Raw genomic sequence first — 24,192 nt, forward strand, 5'->3', positions numbered from 1 at the left:
TCTTGATGATGAGCCGAAACCAAAAACTGCTTTTCGTACGCCCCAAGGACTTTATCACTTCAATTTCCTTCCGATGGGATGGAATTCAGCGCCGGCCACCCTTCAGCGATTAATAAAGTTGGTCCTAGCAGGGTTGCAATGGGATTCTTGTCTCATATATTTGGATGACGTCATTGTCTTTAGCAAAACTTTTTATGAACATTTTCAGCGATTGCGCTCGGTCTTCGAGAGAGTGCGTGCTGCCAAATTGAAATTCAACCCACAGAAATGCCATTTGCTTCAGATGTCGGTTAAGTACTTGGGGCATGTAGTTAGTTTGGCCGGGGTCGCCACGGATCCAGAAAAGACTTTGTGTGTGCGCACATGACAGGCGCCTAAATCAGTGGCAGACATCTGCAGTTTCTTTGGATTCACTTCTTAGTACTGGCGGTTCATTTAAGATTTTGCCACCATTGCTAAACCGCTGCATGCCCTCACGGCCAAGAGCCAGAGATTTTGGTGGGATAAGGCTGAAGAGGATTCCTTCCTCGCCCTCTGCACTGCCACTGTCGATGCCCCCCCCCCGCTCGCGTACCCCAATTTCACTAAGCCCTTCGTTTTGGACACTGACGCCAGCGATACGGGCATCGGGGCGGTCCTTTCCCAGCTTATCGAGGGAACGGAGAGAGTGAGTGCTTACGGCAGTTGAGTGCTGTCTCCTGCTGAGCAGAGCTATTGCGTCATGGTCCATTTCATTCAGCTCTCTCGTCCTTATATTGTATGGACGGGACTTTGTAGCACGGACCATGCGGCCCTCCAGTATTCCCTGCACATTGACCAGCCGTCTAGCCAGTTGTCCCAATGGCTCGAGATCCTTCAGGGATTCTCGTTCACGGTGGCGCACAGGAAGGGCACCCGGCACGTCAATGCTGACGCCTTGTTCCGGTTGCCGCCCCATGTCGCGTGCACGTTTACTTCAGGCGCGTCGAGATGTAAGCCCCCGCAAAGGGGAGGCGCCCATGGTGCTCACGGCAGCAGGGACAATGTGGGATATGGGCGCTCAGTCACCATGTAATTATATTTATTATCTCGACCACGAGACGTGGGCTAAGCTGCAGTTCGATTATGCTTCACTGTTGACGTTGCGCCGGCATGTTTCTCGGGGTCCGGGCCCTGCGGGTCGCCCCTCCATCGTACTGCGGGAAGGATTCCTCATGCGGTCTGAGGCGGAGTCCCAGCGATATACCTTGATCGTACCCAGGGTCCTTAGGGGTAAACCTACGAAGGCCGTAAACGAAAAGTTAATGCATTTGGGTGTGCATAAAACATTGGCAACGTTGAAAAATTACTTTTACTGGCCCGGGATTAATAGTTATGTCCTCCTCCTGATTAGAGGTTGCGTCGATTGTGCGCGTCGGAAATCTCCTGCCACACGACCGCAGATTCCATCACAGTCCATTGTTGTGTCACGGGTGAATGAATTGGTGGTCCTGGACATGTTGGGTCCCTTCCCGGTCTCTTAGAGATGGCACAAGTACCTCCTCGTGGGGGTCGAATATCTGGCTCGTTGGCCTATGGCCTGGCCCTTGGTCGACCAGTCAGCTGCGTCTATAGCCGACGCCTTTGTGAACGGCTATGTCCTGGATAAGAGGGCCCCGGAGCAATTGTTCACGGATCAGGGTAGGAATTTCTCCTCCAAATTGCTTCAGGAAATGTGTGAGTCTTTGGGCACGTGGAAAATACGCACCTCACCAAATCATCCGCAGACTGACTGGATGCTTGAGCGGTTGCATAGAACCCTCACCGCTATGCTATGCCAGAAAGTGACTAAAGGACAGTCGGATTGGGATCTGCACATCCCGGGGGTCCTTGTGGCTCACAGACTTGCTCCCCATGCCTCCGGGTTTCTCACCACTTTATTTGATGTATGGGAGGAAGCCCGAACCCCTTGTGCAAGTTTATTTGGGACTGAGCCCCCTGCGGAAAGGTTCGGCAGTGCCTGACCCCATATTGAAAACACTGGAGCAGCTGCGGTTGGGCCGTGAAGCCGCTAGGGTCAACTCGGCCCGCAGACAGGCCTGTAACCAGCGGCTGAAGGGTCATGAAGGGCCCAGAATACTGTGGCAAGTGGAGGACAAGGCTTGGCTACATTACCCCCAGGTGGCTGTGGGCACGTCCCCGAAACTGTACCGTCCCTGTCATGGACCCGTCGAGCTCATTGAGGTTCGGCAGCCACAGTGTGTGCGTATCCGTTTGGGCCAGCGGCGCTGGTTTGTGCATCCTTCGCGGTTAGAAACATACGTTCTGTCCGGTCCGTTCGATTCATCCCCACATCCCTGCCGGCCGGTGTCTGATGTGTCCGGTACGTTGACCGCCATGCCTAAAGTAACAGGCCGTGAGGAGGAATGTTCTGTACCGCCTGCAGGGCTGGAGGACCTAAGGACCACGGACGGAGAGTTGCAGACTACCTCATTGGACCACTCATCACACTCACGCGGACCTGTCTCTACCCGCGGGGACGGGCCTGCTGCACATACCCATTCGCGACGTGTCGTGTTTAGTTAATTCCCAATTCCCTTGTTATTGTTCATGGTCACTGCTTATGATTGTCTTGTAGTTAGGGGTCAGCCACTGGTCACTATAGAGTTGTGTGTTAGGGGTTGTCACGTTGCGTGCGCACGAGGGATGTATATTACAGCTGGTACGGCTGTGTTTTTATTCGTGCAGGAGGATGATGTAGTGTGGTGAAATACACGGTGCGCACTGCTGCCCGAGGGCAACCGAGGGCAGTCAGGTGCGCGTGTGCAATGTAAGGTTGCATTTGCAAACCGCCACCTCTTTATCGGGAGATTCGGTTGCAGACGGGGTCGGTCTGGGGTCATACGTTGGCACTGGAGGTGTTACCTTGGAGACGTGCGATAAGGAGTGATTGATGGCCTGACAGGTGCCAGCCTGTCGGGCCCGAAAGAGACACAAGAGAGGAGCTGGATAATTGGGAGGAGGATATAAGGGAGTGTGTGAGGGCGGAGCGGGAGTTCGGGTTCTGGGGCCAAGGTGAAGACATCTCGCTGCTGCCGCTCAAGCTACGGACAACCTCAACCCTCGCGAGTCGATGGGCGGGTGATGGTTGATCCCCCCGCCCGGATCAGACTAGTGAGTGGGTCTGAGGGAACGTAGGCGAGGGCAGCAGCACAGAGGGAGAGTAGCTGTGTGCAAGCTTTGAACGAAGCTTCTGTGTGAGCGATGCCTCTGTGTGAGCTCTGCTGTGTTCAAGCTCTGTGTGAGAACGACTGTGTGCAAGCTGTGTGAGCTGCTGTCTGTGTGCGGAGCTGTGAGTGCGGAGCTACTGAGAGGAAGAGCTGCCGCAGGCAGGTCAGCGAGGTGTAAATTAGATAGGGGCAATTGGTTAACAAAGTGACCGTTTAGACAGAGATAGGAGTGCCTATAACTGGTACGAGAGAGAGTAATATAGTGTAAGCAGGTGGCTTGGAACAACGTGTCCGACTGAGTGATTCGGCACGACACTACATTAATTTTGGGAAAAGGCACGTAAGCATTGATTCCACTCTTATATTCATATTTGCATTCATATGGTGCTTGCTTAATTGCCTCAACACTCAGTTTTGTTTCTTATCTCATCACAAACACTCGAAGAGCACCCCCAAGTGGTATCTGCCTCTGTGTGGCATCAGGTGACCCTGCACGAGCCTGCATGTGGGCATGAGTCTGTAAGTAGGGGGTGATGATTGATGTGTAATCTCCATTCTGTAATTTTTGGATATTGTTTGGAATTATCCAAATATTGACCAGGACACCAACATGAAATGACCGATGCGTTTTGAATGACAATAGTATGCTTTACATCCACTGTTAAGCAGACGGTGCATATTTGGTTTAATGTTACTGGAGTAGCCAGGCGTGCCTGTCGGATGTGAACCTTGAACCTCTGCAATAAAGAGAATGTGCTACCACTTGGCTTCCCTCAATCTGAGTGTAGGCATGACAGCCTGAATGTTTTTAACCGGCGCAGATGTTCCATTTAGAGGGGTCCACGTTTCACATGCCTACAGAAGGGAGGGCATTACTGTGGCCGAGAAGAACCGAAGCTTCATGCGGAGCGACAGACCAGGTAGCTTCCACACAGCATAGCGCAGCCGATTAAATGACAATGCTGCCCGACTGATTCGGACCACCCATACACAGTGTACACAGTGTACACGCGCAGTGTATCCACAAGGTGTACACACACCATGTCCACACAGAGCGTACACACAGTTTACCCACACAGTATACAAACAGCCTGTACACACACAGTAACAAGAACAACAACCGCCATTCGCTACTAAGTGTTAATGAGCCCGGTACATTATCATAATTTAATCTTAATTTAGGAGCTTTCGTGACTGCAGGAATTATTCTTTGGTTCTTTTCGGTTAAGTCACGTCTAAAAATAAAATAATAAATTAAAATAACATATTACGACGTTTCGATTGCAACACAAGCAATCATCATCGGGCATAAAAGAAACAGCAACAAAAAATCTAACTAGAAAACTATAGACAGACATACAAGCAGACAGACATCACGACGGCACACAGAGAGAGGACACAAATCGGAAAACTATAGACAGACATACAAGCAGACAGACATCACGACGGCACACAGAGAGAGGACACAAATCGGCACAAAGAGAGGGTGTGGTGCCACAGCGACGGGGCCGCTCTGCCGAGCCAGGGAGCCGCCCGGCTTCCCCCACCGCACTGCCCCCCATCACCCCCCACCCACATAAGCACACACCCGCACGCATTCCCCCCCCCCCATAGAGCTGGAAGGGAAGGTCACCTGACCGACCGGTTTTTATCCGAGAAACCCTTATCGGGATTCATTCTCACGGTTTCCGGCGATCAGGGAATTGGATGACCTCCCCCGTGCTACGTGGCACCGCGGCGCTGCGGCCGGCCTTAATATGGTGTGGTCGCGGTGTGGGGCATTTGGCCACCGCGGTTGAGGCGCATTTCCCCCCACACACGCGAGTATCGACGGGGCAGGCAGAGGGAATAAGCATTGTGAAGGAGGAGCATCATTAGAAAACACGCAGCGCATCTGAATGCATAATCAGGCACCCCCGCACAGGCAGCGGAGGGACGACGTAATTACGCCCGGGCACGCAGGCACCATTATTAGGGGAGTTAAAGGATAAGGCTATTAGTATGAATAACCTGGAGAGCGGGGTCACGCGGGCAGCCGTGCACAAATTCCCACGGCGCACCTTTGTAAGGGACGCCGCCGCATGAACCTCGATGATGGGGGCCTGCGTGAGAAAGGGATTAATTAGGATTTACGCCGCTCACTGATTAGCAGATCAAAAGCGCCCGGAACCGCCGTGCGCGGGCTGGAGGTGCACGAGCCCATTGTTCAGCGCAGCATCCCTTTGAGGTAGGGAGAATAAATAGGGGGGGGCGCAAGGGGGAAGGGGTCTCTTCTCTCCAGGCCAGCGGACCAGCAGCAGCTCCAGCCAGCGACCCGGACGTCCGTGCGACGTATCAAGGTACGCTGTTAGCGCAGAGAGCAGCGAACCTCCGCGGGCGCCAAACAGTGAGTGGGGAGGTGAGGTAGGATAATAGCCGATAAATAGGGAATAGGTACCGGTTTAGTGGAATAGGCCAGCCTCGTCGACTCACTGATTCAACATTAGTTACCAGGTAATAAATCATTAATAGCGAAGCGTGGTCTCGCGTGATCTTGTCGTGCAGTGTGAGCGCGTGGGGAAGCGTGCGTACGCAGTGGTTCTGTAGTGCTGCGGCTCGCCTCGGGGGAGCGCTGCGCAGAGCGGTGCGCGTGTGGGTGCGCGTGTGTTCACTACTATATGATACAGGGGTGCGATCACAACGTGAGTGCTCCGTGTTGAGTGAGTGCCGCGCAGGGCTGTGTGTGGGTGTGCGCTTACGTAATTAGCCATGCCGGCTACGCGGACCCGCGGTGGAGGGGAAACCTCGGGCGATGGCTCCCACACCACGGGTGAGGAACCTAGCAGCGGGGGGGGGGGGCGATTGATGATGCTAGCCCGGCCGTTAGCATTATCGAGGGAGGGATCTCGGGGGCTAGCGACCCCCACAAGGGGTCGTTTCTGTGACGGTCCTTAAATATAGAGAGGGGGGGGCGGGGACGGAGAGAGGGAGGGGGCAGAGAGAATTAGCACATCAATGAGTGTACGGCAACGTAGTGTACGGCAACGTACTGCTGTGGAACGGGCACGCAAGATTGAAAACTAGGAGGCACACGAAAATTAAATAACCTAGCAAAATATCGAAATGTGATGTAATACAACAGAGAGTCGGTTAACACACAATTAACGCATAGCCTGGTTGATTACGTGTTTCAAAATTTGCTAAGTTAGAATTTTAAGTGTGAAAATTCTAAAGAGAGGACACAGGCAGAGAGAACAAATAGCCAGAAAGAAAATATATTTAAGGACCGTCACAGAAACGACCCCTCTCTTTGTGCCGATTTGTGTCCTCTCTCTGTGTGCCGTCGTGATGTCTGTCTGCTTGTATGTCTGTCTATAGTTTTCCGATTTGTGTCCTCTCTCTGTGTGCCGTCGTGATGTCTGTCTGCTTGTATGTCTGTCTATAGTTTTCTAGTTAGATTTTTGTTGCTGTTTCTTTTATGCCTGATGATGATTGCTTGTGTTGCAATCGAAACGTCGTAATATGTTATTTTAATTTATTATTTTATTTTTAGACGTGACTTAACCGAAAAGAACCAAAGAATATCATAATTTATTCAGTGACCCTGTTGCTCGTACGGGGCGGGGGATTGTGTGAACCCCGCAAGTGACGTCATGTCCCCTGCTGTCGCATGACGTCACGACATACCAGGAAGCTGCCGCTCCGCTCTTGCTCGCTGAGATCCGAGGTGAGAAATTGACATCGTCGTTGTTGTGGTTGTTGTTGTGGTGGTTGTTGTTCTTGTTGTGAACCCAGGTAGAGCCTCGCTCCTTCTCCCTCGTAGGGATATCAATTGAGTAGCAGCGAGTATGAAATCTTAAGTCTTAAAGTCACTTTATTGTCAAGTGTGTTACATGCATGACATACAACACAGATGAAATTACAGTCCTCTCTCTTGGTCCCACGGTGCAACTAAGCAATTAAAAAATGAATCACAATTAACAGACATAAATAAACAATAAACAATCGGCGATCAACACAAGATAAATACTCAAAAATGTAATAGACTTAAAATAAACAACAGTCAAGAATTATAAAATGTAAAATATTATTTAAATAAAGTATTTAAAGAAATAAGATATTTAAACCGGTGTGGTAGTGCGATGTAGTGCAATGTGCAGTCCAGAGATCAGGATGTACGAGTGAATGTGTGTGTGGGGGTTGGGGTCAGGGGGCAAAGGGGGGAGGGTGGGCAGAGGGGGGGAGTGATGGTAGAGCAGGGAGGGAGTTGAGTCTCCTGACAGCCTGGTGAAAGAAACTGTCTTTGAGCCTGCTGGTCTTGGCCCAAAGACTCCGCAGTCTCCTCCCTGACTGCAGCTGTGGTGCCACAGCGACGGGGCCGCTCTGCCGAGCCAGGGAGCCGCCCGGCTTCCACCGCCGCACTGCCCCCCATCACCCTCCCCACATAAACACGCACCCGCACCCACGTAGGGCCTCGTGGTCGGGTCACCTACCCTGAGTTTTCACCCGAGGGCCCCCTAGGGGGGTTACCCCACGGTTTCTCAGGGCCAGGGAATTGGACAGGACCCTTCCCAGGCCAAGTAACACTGCGGCGCCGTGGGCGGATTTGAGATCGCACGACCACGGCGAGCTCAGAGCCCCGCAGTTAGAAACGCATACAAACACAAACACGGGTCAGCAGGGCAGATAGCTGGGATCAGGACCCGGGACGACTGATTGGTCGAAAGGTCAAAGGCCGGCGGGATCGCAAAAGAGCGGGAAATCCTAGGCTCAGGATTGGTCGAGAGACCAAGGCGGTCGGGACGGGGGCGCCTAGCCTTTGATGTGAATAGTTTAAAAGAAAACGCAGGGGCAGTAGTGAAGGCCCTTCTTCTGGAGTTTGGACACGGAGTCGGCGACGAAGGAGTCATCGGGCGAGCCGCTAGATTGTCTGCAGGACGATCTGAGCGCCGCAAGGTCACCAGGGACTACCGACGGTATCGTGTTGCGCGCCTTACAACACCTCAGAGCGGAGAGTAGGATCCGTGGGAGAGGGTTAGTTCGGGGTAAGGACGGGTAGGAAAGCGGTTTAGCGGAGGGCGCAGCATAGAGTAGGGCTGCACGCCACCAAAGAGTGGGTTAGAAGCGCCTTGCTGGCCCGCACACACACACGGGTGGCTCGGTGGGTTAACAAGGGCTAATAAAATCTCGAGCGTAGTAACGGAACCGTGTTGTTGGGTGTTTTTTGAACGTGGTATTAGCGTGCACTGCATTCGCGGGTGTGTGGTCGTTGTATGCGTAAAGGCCGTGGTCTCTGTACGATTGTGCGGGTACGGAGGTGTGTGTGTTAACGCCCGGGGAGAGCACTTTTGTGTGTTGGCGTGACTACGCAGCCGTGTGAGAGGAGAATCGTCCTTGTACGATACTTGTGTTGACGTGCACGCGCGAGTGGGGGAGGGGACGAGTCGTCGTATCGGCGTGTGCCCCGCTTGCGTGTGCTCGTTACTTGCGTGAAGTGCGGCGCGGTGGTGGACCCCTGACCCCCGACCCCGCGGCTCGAGCGCGTAATCGGCTGCGCATTGTTGTACGGTTTGTCTCGCGCGCACGGCGGCGGCGGCTTGAGTCGTTGTGTCGGCGTGTGCCCCGCTTGCGTGTGCTCGTTACTTGCGTAAGCTCTCGGCGTGCGTAAATCGGCGTACCCCAGGTGCGCGATCGTAACGTGAGCGGCCAGCGCGGCGCAGAGCGGGTATCGCGTGTGGAGCTGTATGTGTGTGTGTGCACGCACATTCACGACGTGTATGATACAGGTGTGCGATCACAACGTGAGTGCTCCGTGGTGAGTGGGTGCCGCGGGGAGCTGTGTGCGTGAGTGCGCGTACGTTCGTTACATGGCGGATACGGATGCGCATTGGTAACGTGCCGCACAGGGCTATAGACGGGCACACGCTCGCAGTGTGCGAGAGCTGTACGTAGCGGTGTAAAGAGGGGGAGTGTGGCGTTTGAGTGATGATGCTGTGCGCACGTATGCTCGCAGCGTGGGAGCGCGGCGCGAGGCTGTAACAGTAGGGGCGTCGCGTTCGAATGCCGGCGAAACCGTAGCAGGTAATAGGGAGGTGGGGTAACGTAAACGAAATAGGGGATGGAGGCGGGAGGGACCTCGGGGGCTAGCGACCCCCACACAGCAGGCTGAAGAGGCTGAGATGGGTGGGTGGAATCACCTGCAATCTTGATTGCTTTGCTGGTGATGCGGGTGTTATAAATGTCCAGATGAGGGGGGAGAGAGACACCAATGATCCTCTCAGCTGCTCTCACTATGCGCTGCAGAGTCTTGCGGCAGGACACGGTGCAGGTGCCGTACCACACGGTGATGCAGCTCGTCAAGATGCTCTCAACGGTGCCTCTGTAGAAGGTGTGCATGATGGGGGGCGGGGCTCCTGCTCTTCTCAGTTTTGGCGGAGAAAATACAGGCGCTGTTGGGCTTTTTTGGCCAGTGATGCAGTGTTGTGACTCCACGACAGGTCTTCAGAGATGTGCACACCCAGGAACTTGGTGCATCTCACCCTCTCCACTGCAGCACCGTTGATGGTTAGCGGAGTATGCTGGGTGTGCACTCTCCTGAAGTCCACAACAATCTCCTTCGTCTTCTCAACATTCAGGTGCAGATTGTTGTCCTTGCACCACGAGGCCAGCCTGCTCACCTCACTCCTGTAGTTTGTCTCATCACCGTTTTTGATGGCACCCACCACAGTTGTGTCATCCGCAAACTTAATGAAGAGGTTGGAGCTGAATGATGGTGTGCAGTCGTGGGTCAGCAAAGTGAAGAGGAGGGGGCTCAGCACACATCCTTGGGGGACCCCTGTGTTCAGTGTGATGGTGCTGGAGGTGTTGCTGCCAACTCGAACTGCCTGTGGTCTCCCTGTCAGGAAGTCCAACAGCCAGTTGCAAAGGGAGGTGTTGAGCCCCAGGTGGTCTAGTTTGTGGATGAGCTGCTGGGGAATGATTGTGTTGAATGCTGAGCTAAAGTCGATGAACAGCATTATGACGTAGGAGTCTTTAGTCTCCAGATGGGTGAGAGCTGAGTGGAGGGTAGTGGAGATGGCGTCATCGGTCGAGCGGTTAGACCGATACGCAAACTGGAAAGGGTCCAGGGCGGGGGGAAGGACAGACTTGATGTGTTGTAGGACTAGCCGCTCGAAGCACTTCATAAGGATGGGAGTGAGTGCGACCGGGCGGTAGTCATTGTGGCAGGAGGGAGATGACTTCTTCGGGACCGGGATGATGGTGGTAGCTTTGAGGCACGTGGGTACAACAGCCTGTCTCAGCGAGGTGTTAAAGATGTCGGTGAAGACATCTGTGAGCTCCTAAGCACAGTCTCTCAGGACACGACCCGGAATGTTGTCAGGGCCCTGGGCTTTCCTTGGGTTCGTCCTTCTGAGGGATCTCCTCACGCTATCTGGGGATAGCATCAGCACCTGGTCACCGGGAGGTGGTGGAGTCTTCTGTGCTGGGGTGCTGTTGTCTGCCTCAAAGCGAGCGAAGAAGTCCTTCAGCTGGTTCAGCAGAGAGGTGGAGCTGTCACAGGTCTGCGGAGAGGGTTTATAGTCCGTGATGGTCTGCATCCCTCGCCACAGGTTCCTGGTGTCTCTGCTGTCATTGAAGCGGTCGGCGATCCTCCTGGAGTACTGCCTCTTGGCCAATCTGATGCCTCGCGACAGGTTGGCCCTGGCTGTCTTCAGGCCCATCTCCTCGCCAGCTTTGAAGGCGGCGTTCAGAGCCCTCAGGAGCCTGCGGACTTCCCCTGTCAGCCATGGCTTCTGGTTGGCCCGAATGGAGATGGTTCTGGTGACCGTGACATCCTCCATGCACTTCCTCATGTAGGAAGTGACGGTCTCCGTGTACTCCTGGAGGTCTACGGTGTTGTTGTAGGTGGCTGCCTTTCTGAACATGTTCGAGTCGGTGGTGGAGAAGCAGTCCTGGAGTGCCTCTGAAGACGCCTCAGGCACACGCATATCCGCTTTATAACTGGTTTGGTGACTTTAACCAGCGGCCTGTACGCTGACGTTAGCAGAACAGTGGTGTGATCTGAGGCCCCAAGGTGGGGGAGGGGACGGGCTTTGTAGGCACCTTTGTGTGTAGTGTAGACATTGTCCAGGATATTGTTTCCTCGTGTGGGAAAGTTGATGTGTCCCTGGAGTTGTGGAAACACGCTCTTGGGGTTGGCATGGTTGAAATCCCCAGCCAGAATGAGGAAGGCATCTGGGTGGGCTGTCTGCTGGTCACCGATGTGCTGATGGAGTTCATACAGTGCCTCGTTCCTGTTGTTTTCGGAGCCAGGGGGGATGTATAGTGCCACCAGCAATATGGCACTAAATTCCCTCGGCAGGTAGAATGGCCGGCATTTAATTACCATAAACTCCACCAATGATGAGCAGTGTTGGCAGACCACAACAGCGTCGCGGCACCAGGCATCGGTGATGTAAACACAGAGTCCCCCGCCGCGAGTCTTCCCCCCCCTCGATGAGCGCTCTGTCCGCCCGGTAACATGTTAGCCCGGCTAGCTGAATGGCATGGTCCGGGACGCTGTCGTTAAGCCATGTTTCCACAAACACAAGGACACAGCACTCACAGTCCTGGAAGTTGTACGAAGAAGGCGGATATAGTCCAGTTTGTTTTCCAGCGAGCGTACGTTGGCCAGTGTGGTGGTAGGGATAGCCGGCCGGTGAGGGCTAGCCGCTCGCCTAGCCTCGATACCTCCGCGCTTTCCCCTCTTCTGCTTCCTCATACACCGCCTGTGGCGCTTCCACTGTAGGCTGGTTGCAGTAGTAGGGGTCGGTGGTAGAGCAGGCCTCTGGAGCAGACCGCAGTCGCGTAGCTCTTCCGCGTCTGCTGGGTTTATATCCATGAGTGTGGTTCTGCCGATGGCGAGCAGAAATTCGCGAGAGTATGTGCGCCTTACGTTTAATCGACGTGATGATGACGAACAAATGCACGTAGATGGATAACACAAAAAACATCGATCTGATGGGAGAGAGGAGCCGCTGCATGTATACGCGCCGCCATCGATGTCCAGGTTGGAACATTACAACGCGGGGCCTAGCCATGCGGGGCCTTGCCTCCTGCCCTCGCCTGATTTCATTTGCTTTAATCCTCTGCTTAAGTTGAATTTGTCTTCACCTGGCTCACTACTTTGAAACTTTGTTTTACTTTTAATATTTCTACGGTTTTTTATTTTACCAGGCATAGCCCACTTGAGCTACACCGCTCTTTTTCAGAAGCGACCTGCCCACAACACAGTGGGCTTATCAACGCGTGGAAATGTTTATCGGTCAGATACTCTAAACGTGTGGTGATGTTGACTCTAAATGTGCAGGGGAAAACCGCAGGATCTGGAGGAAAATCCACGCGACCACGGAGAGAGAGGGACACGCAAACTCCAAATATACAGCCATAATACAGGTTTGTTTGTGTGAGATCGTGCAAATAAATAAATGTGTCGTTAACCCCGCCACCACCCGACACAGCCAATTAGCAAGGGTTGTCACGTAAACAGAACGTGGACCATGTGTCACTAGTACAGCACTAGTGTGTAGTGTATAGTAGTGTATAGTGTAGTGTATGGTAGTGTGTAGTGTACTAGTACAGCATATCGGTATGTTGGAGAGCCAAGGCACAACATTTACAATCTGAGTACGACGTTTTGACAGTACAGTGGTACCCCGGGGATCGAACTTAATTCGTTACAGAAGGCCATTCGAACACCGATTTGTTGGAACACCGAATTAATTTCCCCCATAAGAGTTAATGTTAAGGACATGAATTGGTTCCAGACACAATACATCTCTCATACAGCATTTTTACACGAAGTTTACAGTAATTACATGAATAAAATCATACAAAAAAACAAACAATAAATGAAATAAATGAACATTGAACTTCACTACCACTAACCTTCTTAGGAGACATTGTGTATGGATAAACACCAAAAAACACTAAAATAAAGGAAATTAACTAAAAAGTTAAGGAACGATGTTTTGCCGGTCTGCACTGGGTGAGAGCTACGCGTTAACTGAGCCTCTCGCACGGTAAAACGTTTGTCTGGGCAAGCGTCATGCATGCTGGCCATACGCGTCTCAGCCGTACAGGTTCTTTCAAGTCGCGATTGCCCGTTCGACCTCCGAATTTCGTTCGGTTTCCGGGGCAAAAAATGGTCGGAAATATCGTTCTAACACCGATTTGTTCGAGTTCTGGTGCGTTCCATCTCCGAGATTCTTCTGTAATTTCAACAAACTTCATCAGGCGACAGCCAAATGTTGTGGCTTGGCTCTGTGGGAATATAAATTGGCTCGCTGGGTTCATAGCGCAGCACGCTAACTGTTGCACTACCGCTCCCCACTCACGCAAAAACTTCATCGGAAGTATAGTATTTTTCCAGTAATGACTAAGTTACCCGGCTTAGCTCAGGTCTCAGTAATCAAACATTAAGGGTAATGTCTTGCCATTCTGACTTTATTACAATTATTGAATTTTGCCAATGAAGTCTGTAAATGTGTGTATATTGTCTCGGTTTTTTGGTTGTGTTATACAATATCAGGGCTTGTTTGTTTCATAATGAGGACAACTTCTAAATCAGTGGCCCTTGGAGAGCTTCATGATAGACAATGTTGGATGTTTTGCCATCTGGTGGGTTTCATCAAATGAAGCTTCCATTTTGGTATACATGTCGACAGAAAATTTGTGGAAGAGCTCTTTGCATCTCAAGAACAGATTGAAGTTGCCGTTCGCACCATGATCCTGAAGGCAAAGCAGTCCATGGCGGAAATCTTCTTTTGTGTTGGCAAGCCTATTGCTAGGTCAGTTTGGCGAAGTCGGAAAAATTGTAGCCATCATCACCTTGCCAGAAAATCAGTAGATATTGCAGAGCATCATAGGATCGGTGTGTTTCATTTCTGTGTAAGGTATTGTTCCTCAGTTGCAAGACGATGCCTCGAGTGCCATGTTCAGCAGTCAGAATGACAGCGACTTCAGATGTGAGTGCATTTAAGCGGCACTCATGTTGACCATGTGGAATTTAGTCTGCATGAATGACAACATTGTAACTCTGAAGTCATTTTTTCCATGGCACACTTGAAACTGAATGTAAGAGTTTTCCTTATGGAGCATGTCTTGCAACAGCAATAGGACTGGCATCTTGGTGTTTATGACATTTTTGCAATGCTGGTGAGCCTGTCTGGTATTGTCAGATATGCAAGTAGATCTCTGGAAATGTAGGTAGGTTATTAGGTAGTGGCAGCAGACTGCCAATGTGATTATGTACCTGGCCCTGTACTTAAATGTGGGCATGTAGCCAGATGTTACGATGAGTTGGTCGGTGCCAAAACATGATCATTTGGAACCATGAGTTAAATCTTAAATTGTTGTTTTGGAAATGGCTTTTCAGGTATCAATACATGAATAGGCTCGGTATGGTCATTAATTGTAGGAAGCTGAACCATGGTACTGTTGCAGAATAGCCTTGGAGGGTCTCCTTTCAATGTCATTGTATGGCAGTAGCTGCAAGAAGTAGACATGGAACCAATAGCAACTAATGGATCGGTGTAAATGAAGTGAGAAATTTATGGAAAAAAATACTTATCCTTTTGGCTGCAGGGTAGGCACCTGGTTGCAGCCATTGTAGTACTGTTTGCAAGCTGACGTGCTTGTTGGCGGACTGGAGTTTATTAGCTGTGGCAACAGCCAATTGTGCTGTGTTACTTTCTGTGGAACTTATTGCTTTTGATGAGATGCATTTACTGTAGGTGCAGGCATAGCAGCACTGGCAGCATGCCGTCTTGTTTGGTGTTCAGGAGTGTCCTCAATAGGTGCAGCCATCGCAGCACTTGCACAAATAGCATCAATTATTGTAATCCGCTTTGGTGAAGAGAAGCGCACGTTTTCCGCAAGGAACATTATAGGTGGAGGTAAAAGTTAGTAAGCAGAAAAAAGCATAAATAGTGAGTGTGTGAGTAAATGCTGTGGTGAGATTGTTTATTAAATTATAGTTGAATGTGGAATCGTTATAAGAATATGAAGACATAGCTGCAACGGAATAAAGTATGAGGATGTAAGTTGTTGGAGGGAGTAATTGTTTGTAGTGCTTGAAGTGGGTATGCATAGTATGTGTGTGGTGGTGCGTATACACAAAATAAGTTGAATGTGTGTGTGCGTGCTTTTTATTCCTTACCAGGCGATCTAGACTTGATTTATTTAGTCGTAGCTGTTGTATAGCGTCTATATTGTGTAGGAGGAGGTCGGTAGTCCTGGCACATAGATGTAGATATTTTAGAATCGTACATGTCTTTTTAAAATAAATATTGCAGTGTGTGTTAGAGGTGAGCCGTGCATGTGCAGAGAGGACAGTAAGGAGCTCTATGTGGATTAATTTGGCAGCAAAAACGCAGGTCTGATAATAGGGACGGATAACATGGTAAATATGACAACAAATATTGCAGTGCAGACACTTATGTTATGATGAGTGCTTGGAATTGTAGTATATGAAATGTCATAATGTGTTTGCGTGTGTGGCTAACCCATGGTGATAGAAATGAAGGGGGGGTGAGGAATGGTGGGGGGTTGGAGTGTGCAGGTGTCTGAGGTTTTGAAGTTGAGCAGGTAAGCTGAAAATAGTGTGACAAACACACTAACTCACCTGTGAGTACTCATTGAATGTTTACGCTGTGTAGGTTTAATGGTGTTGGCACAATTTGGTTCACAAAAAATTTACATGCGCAAAGTCTGCTTTATTTAATTAGCTTCATACTATTTTTCGTCTTCAATTTTTTTTTGTTTACGGTTTCTGAATGTTTATTTCAATTGTTTAGTTTTTAGTTGATTTGGAATGCACTACAGTACTTGTTTCGATTGTGATGTGAATTTTATATTCTTATTCTTGGTTCTTTCGGTAAAGTCACGTAGAAGGGAAATAATAAAATAATAATAAAAACAATAAAATTCTCACGACGTTTCGATTGCAACACAAGCAATCATCATCAGGTGTGAAAACCACAGCAAGATTGTTTTTTACCTAACACCATTACTTTGGAAAGACTTAAGTATTGAATATCGCACTTTTAGCTTTCGCTCAGCAATTTCCAAGAAGGTAATTTATTTTCTGTCGATCGAGTACAGAAGAGGAGTACGGATTTTTAGCGGAAACTCGATTTCTGCATTTTTATATAATTAATGCCTATAGTATCATAAAGAGGCTTGGGGCTTTTGGTTGTTTGTTTCGGGTCCAGTTCCACGTGTTGGAGACTCAGTGGAACGTAGACCGTAGATGTAGACGAAGGTTTCTTAAGGTTGAACAACAACGCCGGTTCCTCTGGGGGACCCGGCTTATATTTTCCGCGGTATGGCTGGCTCCCTCCCTTGGCCACGACCACTTTCCAGAATCCTCGAGCAGGATCTGGACCCCGACCACGTGACCACCCCTAGCCCCCACTTGGGGCCCCTTCGTAGACTTAACTGGTCACGTGTCCTCTCGGGTCAACCAGAGTGCCATGGCCTTTAGTAACCTCATTCCTACGGCCGTCACTCCCACACCCTATCCTGTAGGGCCAGCACTGCATGCCAAGCGTGGTGCCATCCTGCGCTATCAATCAGCGCTCTAGGGCTGGTACGACACCCACCATAGTGGTATCCGCGATGTCGTTACACCGCACGCCGTGCCTCTCGAGGGCCAGCACGACACAGTGACATCCCGCGATGTCACTAGATCTGTAAGAGTTTAGCTGTGGGGAGCGGTGGCGCAGTTATTACACTGTATAACAAAAAAACATTTTTGTTCCTGGGTAGTGTTATTTCCTCATTGCCTATTCCTCAAAAGTACAGATTATTCCCCACAAACTTAGCTTTTTTGATCAGGACAGTAATATTTTGAAATTTACCTATTTTCAATGAGAAAACGGACTAATTTGTGTCTTTTCGTTCACATAAAGTCCTGGTCACAAAAGCAAAGTTTGTGGGGAATAATAGCGATTTTGTATACTTTTTAGGCATAAGCAATTAAAAAATAACACTTTGTACACAGGAACAAAAATTGTGTTACATAGTATTATTACTGTATTATGAATTCAATAATTTGAGTTTGATTATCTCCGACAACAAACGTGATTGATAAGTGAAAACTTAACTTCTTGTGGGTCTCGGCTATGTTGATTGATCTTCAATTAATTACTTGGTGAAGTGAGAGAAGCATTCATATTGAGCAGATGAAGGTGGCCAGGCATGGTTCTGGACACACCACCCCCTTTTTACCATGCCAGTGTGTAACAGTGTCAAGTTTGTATTTGCAGTAAAGTAGATTAACTCTATTGAACACGGAGGTTAAATCAAAACAATAGTTTATTTTTGTTTTCCTCTGGAAAGTTTTTATTAGAATGGAAACAGGAAATGAACACGACACATATGCAGCTGAAGTTAGATCTTTTAATCCCAGCATTCAGGGAAATCTGAGCCTGGCTTCACACCTCTAAGTTTCGTTTGAACATTAATTTATGCATAATACAAACAGTATTATTTTCAACACCCTTTTCTTTGTTAGCTGAATTTAGCTTTCATAAATATTCATTTTCTAGTCGGACAACCGAAATTGTATGCTTCGAGTTTTGGGTTAACATAGGGCTTCGAGGCATATTTATGACTATTTGCCCTCATTGTTTGTCATAACAGTCCGTGTGATGAATTTGGGAATATTAATAAGTATAGACGTGTAAGTCATATGTGCCTCGATACTTACGTAGATGGTGTGGATATTCTCTTTTTTCTGTCTGCAGCTGACGCTTCCTCTGACACTTCCTCTGCAGAATTGGTCTGATGGAGCAAAGGCACTCAGCGCAGCTTGGTACAAAAAGGCAACAATGCGACCAGTGTGCATACAGCACGGATCGTCCTGGAGATTTGACACAGCACCAGAGAACTCACACAGGAGAGAAACCCTTAAAGTGCACTTTGTGTGAAAAGTCATTTGCATGGCCATCAGTTCTTCGGAGCCACCAGAGAACACACACGGGAGAGAAACCCTTCAGGTGCACTCTGTGCGGGAAGGCATTTGCCGCGTCATCACATCTTAAACTACACCAGAGAACACACACGGGAGAGAAACCCTTCAAGTGCAGTGTGTGTGGGAAGGCATTTTCAGATTCATCTGCTCATAAAAGACACTGGAGAACACACACGGGAGATAAACCCTTCAAGTGCAGTCTGTGCGGGAAGGCGTTTACAGTGTTATCACATCTTAAACAACTCCAGAGAACACACACAAAAGAGAAATCTTTCAAGTGCACTGTCTGTGAGAAGGCATTTGCATGGCCATCAGGTCTTAATTGCCACCAGAGAACACACACGGGAGAGATGCTTTTCACGTGCACTCTCTGCGGGAAGGCGTTTGCTCAGTCATCAATTCTTGAAACACACCAGAGGACACACAATCATCAGAAGATCCCCAAGGAGTGGAGTCCGAAATCGGCTTGTGAAAGTCAAAGTGCTGCAATCAGCCCATCCCTCATGAAACCAGAACTAAAGCCCAGCTTGGACACTTTTGAAGGTATCAAGGTGAAATGTGAAGAGGCGAAGGTGAAATGTGAAGTAGTGATCAAGAGCGAAGAAATGACGATGAAATGTGAAGTGATGGTGAACAGCGAAGTAATGGTAAACTGTGAAGATGAAGATTCAACTCCGAAATTGGACCTTCACATCAAGGGTGGCAACGTGAAGCAGGAGGAGATTTCTGACTGTGAGGTAGAGGGAGGCAACTCCCAGCAGTTTGTGGAAGTAGAGGTGTGGGTGGACTTCTTAGACAATACAAAGTCAAATGGAGACCCGGTAGATGTGTAAGCTTGGGACAATGAAGCTCCAATAGATTCACCTCTGTCACAGGCCTTTAATGAAAAGAACGTGAAGTCGAACACTCAATTCCTGGGTTTAACCTGCAGAGTAAGAGCGACCAGTATTTGTGGATCTGTGGGTTGGGTAGATGATTAACCATGAGCAAGAGCCAATAAGCTCCCAAGTATTGTATATATTAGGTCTTGAAAAAGAATGAAAATTAAATGATAACTGAAAATGCGCAATGTTTTGAAATGATGCTAATTATGTATTTATGCTATATCTCGGGGTATTACCAATCGTGATAATAATATGAAGGTGTAATTGTATGAAGTTATGCAAGTGTATGTAATTATGCGAATTAGGCTCTGCTTTGTTGTCTCAGGGTGTATTACCAATCGTGCTAATACATTGACTTAAAGCTGGATTCATATTCTTTGGACCTTTCGGTAAAGTCACGTAGGTAGGTTTTTGTTATTTTCTTTGAACCTATCAACGTGACTTTACCGAAAGACCTAAAGAATATAATACAGTCTTTCTCGCTTGAACGTTTACCGATTAATGTTTTAGTGTGTTTATGTCAGGTCTCAAAATTCAGATCTCACCGCAGGATACAGTTCTTATAATTATGATTATTACGCATGAACTTGGGAAGGGACACTCAGACTCTTCTGCGTTAAGCAACTTTAATATCTAAAAACAAAACACTGTAATATGCTAACTCTTACGCTAGGAATTGTCAACCCAGTACTCCTGGAAATGTTCTACTCATTGATCCATACAAGTAACCCTCAATGGTTACGTTTATTAACTGGATAACAGAACAATCGGCTAATTGCTCAGAGTAAAGCGACCATACACGCCGATAGGAAAAAGTCCTTAAGAATCTGTTACAATATTCATATGAACAGTAGTAAAGAAACATGTGCCCAAGGCCAAAGTAGTTTTCAATGAATTAATTGGTAAGATTATGCAATTGATCGAAATGCCCTGGAACAATAATGTGTGTCAGTGTGCCTGTTTGCCTAATAAATGCTTATCAATTGGCTAATGGGCTTGAATCCGCGGGCAAGATTCCGTGATCAAAAGAAATAAATCTCAACACAATAGTATTCCTGTGAGTGTGTAGATTCATAACATCGACGCTTATAAATGTTTAACGTCAATTAATGTATTGCTAAAGCTATGCAATTAACGAACCGAATGACTAAAATACTTCTATACGACCTTATTCAAGCAGCTCAATGGACCAGACAATGTTTTCCACGATCAGCTAATAGTTAATGCACCACCTTAGGATGGCCTTTTTCGAAACAAAGATCACTTTTGGAGCAATCTTATTAGTTCCCGATGTGTGTGTGTGTATTGTCTTCGTGCTCAACTCTTTGAGTGAAGCCGGCGCCGAGGTGGGGCTTTCCTTGTACCGAGAATACCTCTGTTCGCTTGCCTCCTGGGCGATGAGTCGTGTGTGTGTGTGGGCGTGTCATACACACGGCGCTCTCTCTTGATAGCAGCTCCAAGCTTCTCCACTGCTGGATGATTGTTGAGTCTGCACGATGATTGCCTTTGGCGGTGCCCGATATCGCTCGCAGCTCGTCCGCTGGTCACCAGCGCTGACACTTAGGGGTTAATTTTGCAAGGCCGTAAACGAAAAGTTAATGCATTTGGGTGTGCATAAAACATTGGCGACGTTGAAAAAGGACTTTTACAGGCCCGGGATGTAGAGTGATATCCTCCTGATCTAATCTCTAGGTTGTGTCGATTGTGCGCGTTGGAAATCTCCTGCCACGCGACCGCAGATTCCGTCACAGTCCATTGTTGTGTCACGGCTGAATGAATTTGTGGCCCTGGACAATTTGGGTCCCTTCCCGGTCTCTCGTGGGGGTCGAATATTTGACCCGTAGGCCTATGGCCTGGCCCTTGGTTGACCAGTCAACTGCGTCTATAGCCGACGCCTTTGTGAATGGCTATGTCCTGGATAAGGGGGCCCCGGAGCAACTGCTCACGGATTAGGGCAGGGGTCTGCAACCTTTAAGACATAAAGAGCCACTTGGACCCGTTTCCGAAGGAAAAAATAAACTGGGAGCCGCAAAACCATTGCAACATTTAAAACAAATATAACACTGCATATATTGTTTCTTACCTTATTGCTATATATATAGGATCGTGCAGTCAGCTGTCAATCTGAATAAAAAAAGGACTTTTTCACTTAACAATGTAAAATATATTTTTGCAAATTAATAGCTAAATTACCTGGTTAATGGGATTTTTGCTCCTGAACCTCAGTGCACAGTGTCTGCACATCAGGGCTGTAAGACGTCACCTTCATTTTCACACAGGCTTGCAAGCTGTCATCTGTGAGGCGTGATCGATGTTTGTTTTTAATATAGTTCATGTTGGAGAAGACCTGCTCACATACATATGTGGAGCCGAAGATCGACAGGACTCCAAATGCATAATTTTTCATGTTTATATAAGTGTTGGGGATGGCATTCCATGTTTCGAATACAAGTTTGTCCTGTTTGGGAAGGTTTTCAATATCACTCCATTTATGATTCTGAGCCAGAATGGCCTTCTGACGGGCAACATCCTCAAGAGTAGCGGTCAAGCATTTGAACTTGGACACCCATATATCTTTGTCGGCTATATCGGCCAGTTCCATCTCAAGATCAGGTTGACTTACACCTGCAAATGCAGTCATATTCAATAGGGATGGATCGATCGCCAGGGGAGTGACAGGGAAGGATAATGTCGTTTTTTCCTCTCTGAACTCACAGAATCGTTTCCCAAACGAACTTTGCATTGTGGTGATTGCAGACTTGAAATATTCCAAATTTATCGTATCATGACTTTGTTTGAACTCTCTCAAAGAGGGAAAGTGAGACAGTGTACCTCTCTGTAAATCTTTGACAAACACTGTCAACTTGCGCTCGAATGCCAAAACCTCCTCCAGCATGTGCAGGGCTGTGCCTCCTTTCCCCTGAAGGGTTGTATTTAGCGTGTTTAGATGTGCTGTCATGTCTACCATAAAATGTAATTTTTCCAGCCACTCTGGCTGTTCCAGCTCAGCAAAGGTGAGCTCTTTGCTGCCCAGGAAGGTTTTTACTTCTTCCAAACATGTGACAAAGCAACGGCAACGTTATTGCCTGTCACCGGGCGGGCAGTGTGGAGCGGAGCGGCGACCTGTCAGCAGCGGCAACGCCAGAGCAGGTGTCACAGTGCGCCTCCTCCCCTCGCTAGCATCCGCCCCGGAGCCGCGGTCAAGGTTCAAAAGAGCCGCATGCGGCTCCGGAGCCGCAGGTTGCCGACCCCTGGATTAGGGTATGAATTTCTCCTCCAAATTGCTCCAGGATGTGAGTCTTTGGGCAGGCAGAAAATACGCACCTCACCGTATCATCTGCAGAGTGACGGGATGGTTGAGCGGTTGCATAGAACCCTCACCGCTATGCCAGCAAGTGACTGGCGGACAGGCGGATTGGGATCTGCACTTCCCGGGGGTCCTTGCTGCATACAGACTTGCTCCGCATGCCTCGACAGGTTTCTCACCGTTTTATTTGATGTATGGGAGGGAACCCGAACCCCTTGTGCAAGTTGAGTTGGGACTGAGCCCCCTGCGGAAAGGTTCAGCAGTACTTGACCCCATATTGAAAACACTGGAGCAGCTACGGTTGGGCCGTGAAGCCGCTTGGGTCAACTCGGCCCGCAGACAGACCTGTAACGAGCGGCTGAAGGGTCATGAAGGGCCCGGAATACCGTGGCAAGTGGGGGACAAGGCTTGGCGACATTGCCTCCAGGTGCCTGTGGGCACGTCCCCGAAACTGTACCGTCCCTGTCATGGGCCGGTCGAGGTCATTGAGGTTTGGCGGTCGCAGTGTGTGTGTATCCGTTTGGGCCGGCGGCGCTGGTTTGTGCATCCTTTACGGTTAAAAACTTACGTTCTGTCCGGTCCGGTCGATTCATCCCCACATCCCTGCCGGCCGGTGTCTGATGTGTCTGGTACGCCAACCGGCAAGCCTAAAGTAACAGGCCGTGAGGAGGAATGTTCTATACTGCCTGCAGGGCTGGAGGATCTAAAGACCACGGACGGAGCCTTGCGGACTCCCTCATCGGACACTCATCACACTCAAGCAGACCCGTCTCGACCTGCGGGGATGGGCCTGCTGCACATACCCATTCGCGACGCATTGTTTTTCGTTAATTCCCCATTCCCTTGTTCTTGTTTATTTTCATGGTCACTGCTTATGATTGTCTTGTAGTTTGGGGTCGGTCACTGGTCACTATATTGTTGTGTTTATGGGTTGTCACGTTGCGTGCGCACAAGGGATGTATATTACAGCCAGGATGGCTGCGTTTTTGTTCGTGGGGGGGGGGGGATGTAGTGTGGTAAAATACGTGGTGCGCACTGCTGCCCGAGGGCAACCGAGAACAGGCTGGTGTGCGTGTGCAAAGTAAGGTTGCATTTGCAAACCGCTACCTCTCTAACGGGAGATTCGGTTGCAGACTGGGTCGGTCCGGGGTTATACGCTGGCACCGGAGGTGTCGCCTTGGAGACGTGTGATAAGGAGTGATTGATGGCCTGACAGGTGCCAGCCTGTCGGTCCCTAAAGAGACACAAGGGAGGAGCTGGATAATTGGGAGGAGGATATAAGGGGGTGTGTGAGGACGGAGCGGGATTCGGGTTCAACAACCGCCATTCGTCACTAAGTGTTAATGAGCCCGGCACATCATAATGTATTCATATTCTTGGTTCTTTCGGTAAAGTCACGTAGAAGGGAAATCAAAAAATTCAATTCTCGACGTTTCGGCCACAACACAAGCAGCCGTCCTCAGGTGAAGAAGAGAGCTGTCGGAAAAACAGCGTCTCAATGAACGCTTTTAAGCTTGGTAGCGTCTTTTAAGCTGGGTGGGAGGAGCAGAGTGCTTGACAAAGGAGTTTTGGTAGTCATTATATAGTGTAGTGTATACCCAGTTACGTAATGTTCAGAGCTCAGGTTATTGGAGAGTATATTGAGTACATTGATTATATTGATGTAGTTTATATTTAGTTGTTTTCACGTCGGTTTATTGTATGGTAGTAGGGTAGTTGCAGTTGTTTAGCGTCAATATGCTAAATTCCCCTGTTGATATGTAACTCCTTTGTCAAGGCGCTCTGCTCCTCCCACCCAGCTGAAAAGACGCTGCCAAG

General features: G+C 49.1%; 1 protein-coding gene across 4 annotated transcripts; it reads left to right on the plus strand.

The window, feature by feature from the left end:
* Positions 1 to 6,856: 6,856 nt before the first annotated feature.
* Positions 6,857 to 20,324, plus strand: LOC144953017 (uncharacterized). 4 transcript variants are annotated; one of them, XM_078883531.1, is made up of 3 exons: positions 6,857 to 6,894; positions 12,517 to 12,602; positions 17,957 to 20,324. In XM_078883531.1, the coding sequence occupies exon 3, from the start codon at positions 17,997 to 17,999 to the stop codon at positions 19,014 to 19,016; it is 1,020 nt and encodes a 339-aa protein (XP_078739657.1). In that variant the 5' UTR covers positions 6,857 to 6,894; positions 12,517 to 12,602; positions 17,957 to 17,996; the 3' UTR covers positions 19,017 to 20,324. The 4 variants fall into 4 exon arrangements, with proteins under 4 accessions (XP_078739657.1, XP_078739655.1, XP_078739656.1 ...); XM_078883529.1 differs by having other exon boundaries at positions 17,987 to 20,324; XM_078883530.1 differs by lacking the exon at positions 6,857 to 6,894 and adding an exon at positions 9,361 to 9,802.
* The last annotated feature ends 3,868 nt before the right edge of the window (positions 20,325 to 24,192 follow it).

The sequence above is a fragment of the Lampetra fluviatilis genome, chromosome 71, assembly GCF_964198595.1.
Source record: "Lampetra fluviatilis chromosome 71, kcLamFluv1.1, whole genome shotgun sequence".
NCBI lineage: Eukaryota > Metazoa > Chordata > Hyperoartia > Petromyzontiformes > Petromyzontidae > Lampetra > Lampetra fluviatilis.

Bases quoted from the DNA above. Each gene is read 5' to 3' on its own strand.
- LOC144953017 (XM_078883531.1), top strand. From the start codon at position 17,997: ATGGAGCAAAGGCACTCAGCGCAGCTTGGTACAAAAAGGCAACAATGC.